This window comes from Strix aluco, chromosome 12 (genome assembly GCF_031877795.1).
Source record: "Strix aluco isolate bStrAlu1 chromosome 12, bStrAlu1.hap1, whole genome shotgun sequence".
Lineage (NCBI taxonomy): Eukaryota > Metazoa > Chordata > Aves > Strigiformes > Strigidae > Strix > Strix aluco.
In genome coordinates this window covers 11,828,621-11,840,279 of record NC_133942.1, presented here as the reverse complement: position 1 = coordinate 11,840,279, position 11,659 = coordinate 11,828,621, and the positions used below count along the sequence as shown (strand labels likewise).

The following is an 11,659-nucleotide window of genomic DNA, read 5'->3' as shown; positions in this document are numbered from 1 at the left end:
CATCAAACTGGAGAGATCTTGTCCATAGGAAAATCTTACCCTCGGGGTAATTACAAAGCAAAGCCTCCAGAATCAGAAACCATCTACTTAACAGGGAAAAAAAGTGCAAATATTTAGCAGGAATAGTGTCCCAGTAAAAAAAAAAAAAAAAAAAAAAAAAAAAAAATCTACCTTGTTCTAGTCCAGTCCCTTGGTTCTGAATTCTTTTTCTGAATTCATTTCAGCTTTAATGTGTTTATCACAACAAAGAAGTTGAATGAACCATTTCCTTCTCTAACAGAAATCTAAACCTAAGCTTAAAGGAGAAAAAAAAGAGAAAATTTCTGAACTCAGAAAGCAGCATTTCAATACAAGAATCTGTTTTATTTTTACAGTGCAGTGATTGAAACAATGTAGAAATTTAACTTGCAAAACTGAATTCATATCACAATGTCTATCAGAAGGCAATATGTATGCATTGTTTTGATTTTAATCATAAAATATTTCTCTGGACACCAGAAATTACAAACTCTTAACACTATACACCTCACTTTATTTTAGAGACTAATTAATCATAATTTAAATCTATTTTATAAACAATTTCCTTTAAAAAACATGTGGAAGATAAAAAGAACTCAAGTATTAAACCCAAGGCCTTGATTATTATTATTTTCTTTTTTTTAAACAAAGATATTTTAAGAAATGTATCAAAATGATAACTCTGTGGGTATTTTAGCTACTAGTCAGGCTCCATAACACACTGCTCCACAATTTCACGCAAGTTTGGATTCTCCATCGCAGCTGCTACTCTCTCTTTGTCATTGATTTGCTTGTTGACTGCAAAACATCACACCAAAAGTAAAGTCAGAAGGAGTTTTCAGCGGTACTTCACACATACTGCATCAGTAACACCACAAATGCAAGTTATCACAGTGCAGCAAAGATCTTCCAAACCTCCCGAATGGCCAGCTCAAAGACTGAGAAAACCTACAGTAACAGCACATTGTGCCAACTTTTCAGTTTTCTCTTTAGGTGGAAGATATTATTTGCATAATATCCAAAGCTGCCATCTGTACAATAGCTGATAAAGCACTGCACAGGCAGACATTTAAGCTGCATGGCCTGGAATAAGGAGGTTGTGCCAGACACAATAGAAGGACAAGACAAGAAGAATACAAGGGTGCTCAAGAGCCAGCAGTCAAAGGGCAGAGGATTAATAGAAAATGGGGAAGAGAGCAAATGAAAGCTCAGTCACAAAAACCAACCATCAGAAACCAAACATTTTTGTTCCTTTTCTAGTTTAGGAAAAGAATGTAAGGTGCTCTAATGACATGTCTTAAAAATCAAGTGTGAGATTTGTGTCAAATTAGTAGCCCAAGTTATCCAGGTTCAACTTCTAGTCATTTAATCAAAAGAACTGATTTTCCCCATACAAAGGAACCTGATGCTTAAGAACAAAAAAACCTGGGACAGTGCCTGGACAAAGGCTTTGACAGCTGTTTAAGAGAGTGACTGGCTGTAGCTCTGGAAGAATTTCCATGTCCTGCAAGTTTTATTTTAAACTTTGACTGAGAAACATATATTTTTGTTATGATGATGTTAAGGTAGTGAGATCAACCAGTCATGAACTTCATGTTAATTATTCAGCAGCACAGTAACAACTTCTTTTGTTATAAACACAACTTAACACTAAACACAACACCTGCAAGAACCCTGGGGTTTTTCTGTTGTTTAAAAAAACAAACCAACAAGCAGCAGCAGCATATGTTCACAGTACCAATACAGCTTTTGAAACAGCCTCAACTGCATGTTTCATTTTAAAGGTTTAACGGTGTATTCATTTCTGAAAACGGACAGTAAGGCAGGGGAAGGAAAGGACTTCTCAAAAGAACACAAGCACACAGTCTGAAGCAGCACTCGTTCATAAGCTCTACTTACTGTCTTCTTCAGTGGAATGTGTGCCTTCAGATATGTAGATTTCCAGCTAGAGGAGAGATCATTAATGTTAAATGCATACATCATCACTTGAATATATTCATTACTGGAAGAAAAACATTGTACAGTACATATACAACGTGTGTAATTCATACTTCTAAAAACGTTCACAGACAAGAAAAGAGATCAATGACAAGAGCTGATCTTAGACATCACTGCAACACCATCGCAAGACAGTCTCCTCCTCCATTTCAGGAGGCCCCAGTAATCTTTCTTCAAAATTGTGGAGGCATTCATTCCCCACAAATATCAACTGCTCTTGTGAAAAACTAATTGCAGTTAGGCTACTAACTGGCACTGGAGAATTGGCACTACTTTCTCAACAAGTTCTCTGCAGGCCACAATTCAGGAACAATTTGTTTAAAAGCCACCAGAATTGCAAGTGTCACTTTCAAAAGCTAAGCACTCTTGAAAAGACATCCTTAGGAAGAGATTCCTAATAAGATATTCCTAAAAAGTTTTCCTCAATGATGAGAACCACATACATTCTATTTGAAAATGGTAGTGTAATGCTGTACCTATTTGCTGCATAGGAACAGGTTGTAAGACTAGAACCTAAACAGACCTAAATCACCTTCATGCATTTAACAGGCCTGGGAAAAACAACAAAACCCTCACACCCACTGAACTGCAAGGAGATCTCATAAAACTGATGTACCAAAGGAAAACCAAGTAAACAAATCCTATGCCTTTTACCTTACCTTGCTGAAGCTAAACCTGTTTGTTACCATGTGTCCAGCATAACAAATCACTGCCTACCTAATCTTCTAGAAACACAAGTCTCACTTTACACTGTTTTACTGGAAAGATGAAGCTAGCAACTATAAAAACAAAACAACAAAATCAACACCAGAAATCCACAGTTAATTAATTCATACTTTAAATTATTTTGGGCAAGTTTCTACAGGTCTATAAAAGACTGTGTTTGACATTAAAGGTCTACTCTTAGTTCCTGATAAGACCCAAACAACTTACTTTCAGGATATATTAACCCCCTGTTTCCTATGTAGTTTCTTACATTCCAGCAGCACAGTCAGGGCTGACGCCTGTCAGGGACAGTATATTGACCAGGGCCAGGCCCATATGCCATCTTTACCACAGCCCCTAAGGCACAGGTCATAAAGAGATTTCCTCAATGCAGTTCCAGTTTTGAATTCTGCAGTTCTTCTAAACTCTAATGAACTTCTTCTGAAGCTTTTACTTCCTAGATGATGCCTGCATAAAGTAGTGGAACTTCCCTTAATCGGTTTCTAACGGACAGCAGAGAAGTTCTGTTGCTTGCAGGGCTGCTCACTCACAGAGGGTGACAACTCTCAGATATTCCAAATGGTACAGAGTCAGTAACTATTAATATTTTATATTTATGATGCTTAGATATATTGAAATATTGCAGAAGGCCAAATTCATTTTCCTCGAGGCAAGAGTATGACCTCGATTCTTTGTAACACCGGATTTGAGAACACCCTCTCTTCCACCAAGCCAGAACCCAAATGACAGCTGGTGAGGAAATCCCTTGAAACAGAGTATTTCGGAAGTGTCGCAAAACATGGTCTTTTGTAAAGGAAAGGAAGACCCACAGTTATGCACAGACCCCTTCGGGTGCTACGCTGTACTGCAACATTCACTCCCTCCATAGGCAAAGCTTTAAAAAGATTCCATTCTTAATCTCAGCTTGCAAGTTACTTGATCCTGCAGCACAGACTCTTTTAGAGAGAACGGGGCATACATTCGTGTAGTTTAGAGCAAGTTCCAGAACAGATACTTTACCTTATGTCTAAAAGGCAAACACCTCTGAAGTTTTATTCTTAAACAAAGGCCTGTTTAAAGAAAACAGAGAAGATTTCCTTGTAAAATTCAAGGTTTGAGGTGCATTTTCCAGAGAATCCATATTTAACAATCAAAAAACACCAGTATAATTGACAACCTTCTCCTTTTGTATTCTGAGCAGCACAAGCCACGGAGGAGACTAAATAATGTGTGGCTTGACCCTTTGGACGTAGCTTCTCACTTAAGCTCATACCTGCCTTATGAGTTTAGGAGGTCTCTGGTCTCTAAACACCTCCTAGAAACATTAAATACAGACAAATTCCTCCATTTCCAGCTTTCTTCTATATTTTTGATAGTGCTTCCCAGCTGTCACTGTGGCTGCATCTGCACTGATAAGAATGCTTGGTTTGTTTTCTAACATAACAACATAAATTGCTTGAAGAGCACAAGCCTGCAATGACTCGGGGGCGATTCAAGCTCATAACTTCACTATTTAATGCGTAACGTACAGCCTGAGCAGAGGAGCGTTGTGGTTCATCTCTGGGAGCGAGATCCAAGTTTGGGGACACCCCCACCACTAGCCCATCACGGTTTCCCCACAAGGCCTGGCTTTGCGATGAGCTACGCGCGGACAAAGCCATACTGCAGCCCCAGGTCGTCCTCAGGCTGAGCCAGCAGCAGTGGGAAGAGCCAGCAACAGAAAATACTCCCCAGAAGAACTACCAGCTTGGAGTACTCTGTACAGACAACGAAGTCTGGAAAAAAACGACCTGTTTACTATATTCTTACATATACTACCCAACTATTTAGAACAGTTACCATAACCCTTTCCTGTAAGAGCCTGAGGAACTGTGCTTCGGGGTCACACAATACTGATAACGACCGCACAATCAGAGATCAAAGACCTGGCTGACATTTAAGTGCTGAGAACATGATTAGCAGGAAGTTTAAGATTTGACCTGTACATCACTGATCCTCAGGTCTGAGCCTTAACCCACTGATGTTCCTAACAGGGTCAAACCACAAATCATTACTGTTTGGCATGCTAATGCTTTACTACCTATACTTTACTTTCTACATAAAGCTCCAAAGCTTTTTTTGGGCATAAATACATGTACTTCTTCATTAAATTAAATTAAAGACTTATTTTCCCTTAAATCTTTAAAACAGACTGAGAAATGTTAGTATTGATACATAATGGTAAGGGTTGCTAACCTTGGTAGATTTAAACAAATCATTTCAGAGATCTCAGACGTGATTTTTCAGATGGAATCTCACCACAAATAATGAAAAAAAAAAGCAAAATAAGCCAGTGTAGATTCTCATTCAACTTAATTGCTTTCAAACTCCTAACAGTTCAGAACTTTTTTTGGTATTCTTAGATTGCACGTGGGGTTTTTTGAACGCGTGTGGGAATGAAGAACAGCCCATACGGTAAGGGAAAGATAAGGGAGACAATCAGAGTTTTAACATTTTTTTTTAATTTAAGACCTGACAAATTTTCAATTTAACATTACTAAAATAAGCTGGAGAGTATAAAGAAGGAATTCTGTACCACTTCCCAGTAGATTTTTCAGAGCTTCTCTTTGAAGAGTTTCCCTAACTTGATAAAAACAGATGGATGTCCCCACATTTCTTCTGGGTTTTGTTTGTTTGCATTGCCAGTAGGGTTCTCAAGATTAAACTCCCAGTCAAACTGCTGTCAAAGCAATACTGAATTTTAACTAAGACTGGTGTTACTCAGACAACCTAAACCTAACTTGACACTCATTGTTACAGACGAAATAGAAATCTTACCAATGAGAGTAGCCAAAGAGCAATGAGGTACTGTTGGTGTAAACCTGATGATGACCAGATATTCATCTTCACCTATCTCTTGCACTTCAACACAGCTTTCCGTTACCACTTCCAGTTCTTCTAAAGTATTAGGTTTCTCTGGGTCCCGGATAGTACGGATTATATCTAAAGCAGAAGACAAGTGGCCAACAATAAAGTAGCTTTCCTGAATTTAATAAAAGGTACTTTTATTACAATCCATCTTCCCAGCACTGTTTATTTTGCCCCTCTTCAGAAAAGACAGAGCTGTAAATATCAGTGATACATTATCTCACGAGTTGCTTCAGAACTAGGCAAGCTGAGGCGTTTGTTGTTCACTGTGCACATATTTTTCACATTCCAGTTCTAAACTTGCTATTATCTTTACAATCCCATCATAATAAATAGAAATCAAAACATGCCTATTGAAGGATATGTATTACCTTCAGAACTACAGGTCATTTAATATTAGCCTATCCAAAAGATACACGTTGATGTAGTATTTCGGATAGGTTTGCTCGCCTTTTGGGTTTTTCAAAATCTAACTTATTAACAAGACAAGACAGATTTCCTTCTCATCTTCTCTCCACTTCCCAGCCTGGGCCTCACAGATAAGATTCTGAAGCCACCTTAAGGAAAGCCAATACAAAAATAACACACTAGTCCATATTTATCTGTATCAATGGTCACCTCCTTCGCTTGTAAAATGTGGGGATCAACTAGGTTTAATATAGCTGTACAGAAAATGATAAGCAGCATTGCCTTTTATAGCAGCACTGTGCTCTGGATTAGCTTAAGGAGCTTCCACCATACAATGAAACAGAGTTACAGTTATTGTTGCTTTTTCATAGAGCAAAAGGTTTTAAAGTAGTATTCAAAAGCTACAATATTTGATTACAGGACACCCAAAAATAATGCACAATAGAGTATCTGAATTCAGTAAATTTCTTAAGAGCCTGAAAAAAATAAGTCTCTGCATTTCAGTGTGTTTGCTGAGTGATGCAGCACAGAAGGAAAGGCAATGAGGCAAATGAGGGTGGTCAGACACTGGCACAGGTTGCCCAGAGAAGCTGTGGCTGCCCCCTCCCTGGCAGTGTTCAAGGCCAGGTTGGACGGGGCCTTGGGCAACCTGGGCTAGTGGAAGGTGTCCCTGCCCGGGGCAGGAGGGTGGCAGTGGATGGGCTTTAAGGTCCCTTCCAACCCAACCCACTCTGTGACTCTCTGCAATGAGATCTCTAGCCCATTCACATCGGTGCCACGTACGCAGCATAACTTGAAGAAACACTAATTCTGACAGCAAAGGTCAAACCTAGGAAGTTCCCAGCTGTCGCCTCACACTCACTTCTGCCTTGTATGCAGTTGTTTGCCTCTTAGAAATGCAAGTACAAGCATTTCTGGTATAAATAAGGTAACTAAAGGGATACAGGTTAAGATCAGTTTAAGAAAAAAACAGGTTAAAAGAAAGAATAGCTAGGTATTTTTAGTTAGCTACAGCAATTTTATTTTTAGTGTAGCCCTACCAGTAGCTCTACTACAATAGCTAACTGTATTGCTAAAGCAAATGTGACACCAGCCTTCACCACCACAAACTACTTCAGTCTATCTTCAGGTACAGACAGACCCACCCAGCTCTTGGGAGCTGCAAAGCCGCTTTCGGGGCATTCCTGCCACTAAGCTGATAGGCCCGGCCTCTGCGGGGATCACAGGCATCGCACCACAGGGCACTCCCATGGCCACATTACTCCAGGCAGGAAGGAAGCAGGCAGCCAGCGGGCAGGAACAGTTGTTCGTGTCTGTCTGGACTCCATCCGTCCGAGAAGGGTATGCCTGAAGTCACAGCCATTCCCTAAAGCCTCTGACCCGTGAGCAAGGATAAGACTTGTATTTGTACAGTTGTACAAGCTTTCACTCCTGGTACTCACCTCACCTTCGCAGAACCTCTCCCCTCCTGCAAGGGCTACTCACATTGCTCTCAAGACCTACGCAATCCTTTCAGCAGGGCTGGGAAACGTTTTCCAAAGTAAGCTGTCATCACTCATACCCTAACACAAAACTGAGGATTAATGAGAGAACTGAGCCCCATTCCCTGACTTCCAGGGAAGCAGACAACTGCTTGCATCAGCTTCTCTTTCTCCATCTACATCATAAGGATGTGATGCTGCTGAGTTACAAACCTACAAGACACAGTAGATGTCACAAGGCTGTTTTACAGAATCACAGAATCAACTAGGTTGGAAAGGACCTTGAAGATCATCTAGTCCAACCATTAACCTAGCACTGCCAGTTCCCATCTACACCATATCTCTCAGCGCTATGTCGACCCTACTCTTAAACACCTCCAGGGATGGGGACTCCACCACCTCCCTGGGCAGCCCATTCCATGTTTGTTCTGTGTTCCCAAAGAACTGATAACTGTTCCCTCAATTACATTAAAGATCATTATCACAGAATCATTCAGGTTGGAAAAGACCCTTGGGATCATCGAGTCCAACCCCGATGGTAACAAGCAAACTGTCTAGCTTTAATAGATGTTTACCAGCAAACAGATTGTCTCATCAGACCAGTAAAAACTATTTTCACCTTTTTTCCATTGTTCTGGTTCTAGTATCACTTTTTGTCTAAAGTCTTAGCCACCTGCTGAAGTCTAGCCAAACAAGAAACTACTTCACATATACATACAACGCAAGTATCTTCACATACACATTTCCTTGTAATTTCTGATACATTTCTTCCTCTACTTTTAAATTTTCTCCTCTATGTGAAAAGGCCCTCGAGGAAATCAATCACTTCACCAAGCAGCGAGAGGAACACTGAAGTTGATATTAGTTCAGCAGTTCTTCATGGATGCCTCTGGTCTTTTAAATCTAAATTTTACACAGACAGATGCTTTCATTCAGCAAAGATCACGCACAAGCATAACTTATGAACTGAAATCAGCAGGACTACTTACATACTCGAGGTTCATAACCTAAATTATTACTTAGAACCACTGATGTTTTGAAGTACCTATATTTAAACATCACTCAAGTTTTAAAATTGAGTTTGTTTGACATCGTTTCCTCTTTTATTCTTTTTAAATAAAACTGTGTGCAGTCCTGCATAAAATCCTCACACTACTCCTAACTGCCCACAAAATAACAGTGCCTTGAAGCTTGACAATGTTTTTGGAATCCTCTAAGATGCTACATGCAGCACATGCAGAGGTGAAACCTCTTCACATTTTACAAAAAATTCATTCAGTAACAGAAATCTCCATTTTGCTGGACTAACTGGCTGACCTTTCTGGAATTACTTGCCTTTCCAGGTGTCCAGCTCCTCTTCTAAGGTGATGAAACACTAAGGTAACTCCCCCAAGGCAGGGACTGAGTAAGCCCAGCAGCAGCCCAGCCCCTTTCCCACACTCGGGAGCTGGGAAGCAGCAGCATCCCCCAGTCAAGGGGTGTGTTAAGACAGTTCTCTCAGCACACTCCTTGCTCAGGATCCTAACAGTGCCCATGGCACACGCCCCATCCCAAGGTCACAGCATCCACCCCACCTCTAGACACAGCCTGGGGCTGGCGGTGGGGTTGGGGGAAGCTAGGAGGCACCCAGGACAGGCCCTCACCCTTCCCTCAACACTTCCTGGACTCTCCAGCATCCCAAGGTAACCCCTCCCTGCCCCACACCCCTGGCAGCGACTCCCCTTCTCAAGGAAGCCAAATATATTTCCTTCCTGCCCCACACCGAGAGCAGCCATCCTCACTGCAGCCCTTCAGGGAGGGATGTTCCCACACACTCAACCCCAGGACACTGCTCTCGCACCCCACAACGGCTGGGCAGGGCCTGGCTCCCCCCACCACCCCAAGGGCACAGCACCAACGGCCCCCAGGGCCCCTCACAGAGCCCCCGCCCCACGCTCCCTCACAACCCCGCCCCACAGGCCCTCGCAGGCCCCTCACCGCCCTCGCCCCACGGACCCCCGAGCCCAGGCCTCCCCGAGGGACGACCCTTGAACCCCCAACCAGCCCCACGCCAGTCACCGTAAACCTCGAGCGCCTTGTCCTGCTCCATGGCCTGGTTCCGGGGGGCATGGCAGCCCCTACGCAGCCCGGAGTACCACAGCACCCTGCTCAGCGTGTGCGACAGCAGCCCCAACACCAGCGACATCCTCCCGCTCCGCCATGGGAGAGCGCGAACGGGACCCTCGCGGCCACCGTCCGCCGCCGCCGCCAGCGGGAACTTCCTCGCGGGGCGGGGCCAAGGTGGCCGAAGCTCCGCCCAGAGGCGGGGACAGGTTGCGGCTGGTTTGCGGGCGGGGTCGTGTGGCGGATGCTCCGCCCCGGAGAGGGGCGGGGGGTGGTTAATTGTTTCCTCAGCTTTGGCGGGATTTCGCTGCTGCTGCGCGGGGTCTCTGCGGAGCTCCCATGGCGCCGGTAGGCCCGGCCGCGCACACACAGACACCCCCGCTCTGCCGGGCTTTGCCCCAAAAAACCCCACATTTTCCAAGTAACGGTAGGAACTAAGCGTCTAAAGGAGAGTGGGGGAGGGAGCCGTGACGCTTCACTTTCCAAGCTAGAGCTGCAAGGTTTAATAGGATGAGGCGCGGGTTGGATGATGGGAATGAGGTGTAGGTTTGCTGTAGGTTTTGAGCTTCTTCAGACGGTTCGGCTGAGCGCAGAACCGTGTCCTCAGGGGCTCAGATAAACAGAACAGGCCCCCCCCGAGGCTGTCCCCTACCTCGGTCTCACCGGCCGCGGGGAGCGGAGGTGCCGTCCGCCCGGTCCCCGCCCGCCGCCGCTGGTCACGGAGACTCCAGCTCCCGGCGTGCATTGCGCCTGGCCGCGCGGCCTGCTGGGAGTTGTAGTCGCGCCAGGGCACTAGTCAGCGCTGTCAGCTGACCGGAAGGAAGAGCCGCCCCGCCCAAGATGGCGGCGGGCCGGGGCGCGGGCGGCTGCTAGGCCGGGGGTGGCGGCCCTCTCTGAGGAGGATGGCGGGGACGAAGCGGGAGCTGCGCGTACTGCTGGCGGCCCTCTCGGGGGAGGCGCAGGGCTCCCTGCGGGACGCAGCCTGGGTCCGGCTGAGCAGGGGCCAGGACGCTCTGGGCAGCCTCCTGGCCCCTGGTGGGATCTACCTGGAGTCCCTGGTGCCGGGCGGAGGCGGCCGGGCCCGGGGCAGCGTCCTCCCGGGAGCCTGGGCTGAGTAAGTGGCGGGGGGCGAGCAGAGGAAGGGGAGGCCGGGAGGGGACCCCCGGCGTCGCTCTGCTTTGGTGAGAGGCGCCGGGCGGGCCCCAGGGGCTGAAGGGGCTCCCCGAAAGGCAGCAGTCGTGCACAGGCGAGGGCAGGCCCTGAAAGCTGCAGGAGACTGAGGGGGACTTTCAAACCCTGACTTGAAATGGGATCCTCTCCACTTTAAATCCCATTGCCAGAGGGAACGTTGACTTTTATCTGCTTATTTGTGTAGTTGTGGGTGCATTCGTTACAGCAGATCAAGAAACAAACAAGAAAACCAGAAAACTTGCCTAGTTTTATCGAGTTGCTGTCTTAAAATTTTGTAGTGCTCTGACTGCTTGACTTCCTTGTCTGCTGGTCAGGGGTGAGCTCTTGTGCATGACGTTCAGCAATCACAAGACGTTTTTCATCTCCTTTAGTAGCTTTTAATACTGAGTCAAAACCAGCACTCTGCAGTGTCAAGCAGAACCAATGCTGTTATGGTGCTCTGGTCTCATGTTTCACTCTGCACCCTCCCAAGTGGCCTTCTAGCTGTCTCCTCTGCCTACTCCCCCTCCATGCCAGAGCATGCGTGGGGACGGACACCTGAAGAGTTTCTCAGCCTGAGCAACAGGAAGGCAAAACATACAGAAATGGGCAATATACTCTGCTTCTCCCTAGCTCACAGTGCAGATGTTCCTCTTCCAAAAAGAAGCCCTGACGCAGAGGATCGCTGACATGGCACGTGTCATGGATGACTAAAGGGAAGAAACACAAGGCTAGAAAACCCCTGTATTGAGAGGAAGAGAAGTAGGGATTCCTTAAGTGCTGTCTTGCGTTGCAGTCTCTTGTTAGGGATGAAATATGTTCTAGAATTGGGGAGGGACAGGGCAGCATCAGAATCTTTACTGCAAAAG

General features: G+C 45.1%; 2 protein-coding genes across 10 annotated transcripts in view; one reads left to right on the top strand and one right to left on the bottom strand.

Annotated features, from left to right (window-relative positions):
* Window positions 1–342: 342 nt before the first annotated feature.
* Window positions 343–9,811, bottom strand: CIAO2A (cytosolic iron-sulfur assembly component 2A). Of its 4 annotated transcripts, XR_012624831.1 has the most exons (6): window positions 9,576–9,811; window positions 5,542–5,703; window positions 4,957–5,024; window positions 3,742–3,791; window positions 1,918–1,963; window positions 776–816 (listed from the first exon to the last, which is right to left on the bottom strand). XR_012624831.1 is itself a non-coding variant. In XM_074837327.1 (5 exons), the coding sequence occupies exons 1-5, from the start codon at window positions 9,700–9,702 to the stop codon at window positions 719–721; spliced, it is 486 nt and encodes a 161-aa protein (XP_074693428.1). In that variant the 5' UTR covers window positions 9,703–9,811; the 3' UTR covers window positions 343–718. The 4 variants fall into 4 exon arrangements, 2 of the variants coding, with proteins under 2 accessions (XP_074693428.1, XP_074693429.1); XM_074837327.1 differs by lacking the exon at window positions 4,957–5,024 and having other exon boundaries at window positions 343–816; window positions 5,539–5,703; XR_012624832.1 differs by lacking the exon at window positions 776–816 and having other exon boundaries at window positions 1,946–1,963; window positions 4,957–5,014; window positions 5,539–5,703.
* A 644-nt stretch (window positions 9,812–10,455) lies between these two features.
* The window catches only part of SPG11 (SPG11 vesicle trafficking associated, spatacsin), a 42,052-nt gene continuing 40,848 nt past the window's right edge, over window positions 10,456–11,659 (top strand). For all 6 annotated transcript variants that reach the window (XR_012624903.1, XR_012624904.1, XM_074837759.1 and 3 more), the window contains exon 1: window positions 10,456–10,734. Coding sequence is in view for 4 of the 6 variants with exons in the window: in XM_074837759.1 (XP_074693860.1) it covers window positions 10,523–10,734 (212 nt within the window). In the remaining 2 variants the exon portion in view is untranslated. The remainder of the gene's footprint in view (window positions 10,735–11,659) is intronic.

What these genes read in the sequence shown, in the direction of transcription:
- CIAO2A (XM_074837327.1), bottom strand. Translation starts at nt 9,702, where the DNA reads ATGTCGCTGGTGTTGGGGCTGCTGTCGCACACGCTGAGCAGGGTGCTG. An exon ending in CAAGGCGCTCGAGGTTTACG is followed by an intron (nt 5,704 to 9,575) that starts GTGACTGGCGTG and finishes CTTCTGCTTTAG; the next exon opens with ATATAATCCGTACTATCCGG. An exon ending in ACATTCCACTGAAGAAGACA is followed by an intron (nt 817 to 1,917) that starts GTAAGTAGAGCT and finishes GATGTTTTGCAG; the next exon opens with TCAACAAGCAAATCAATGAC.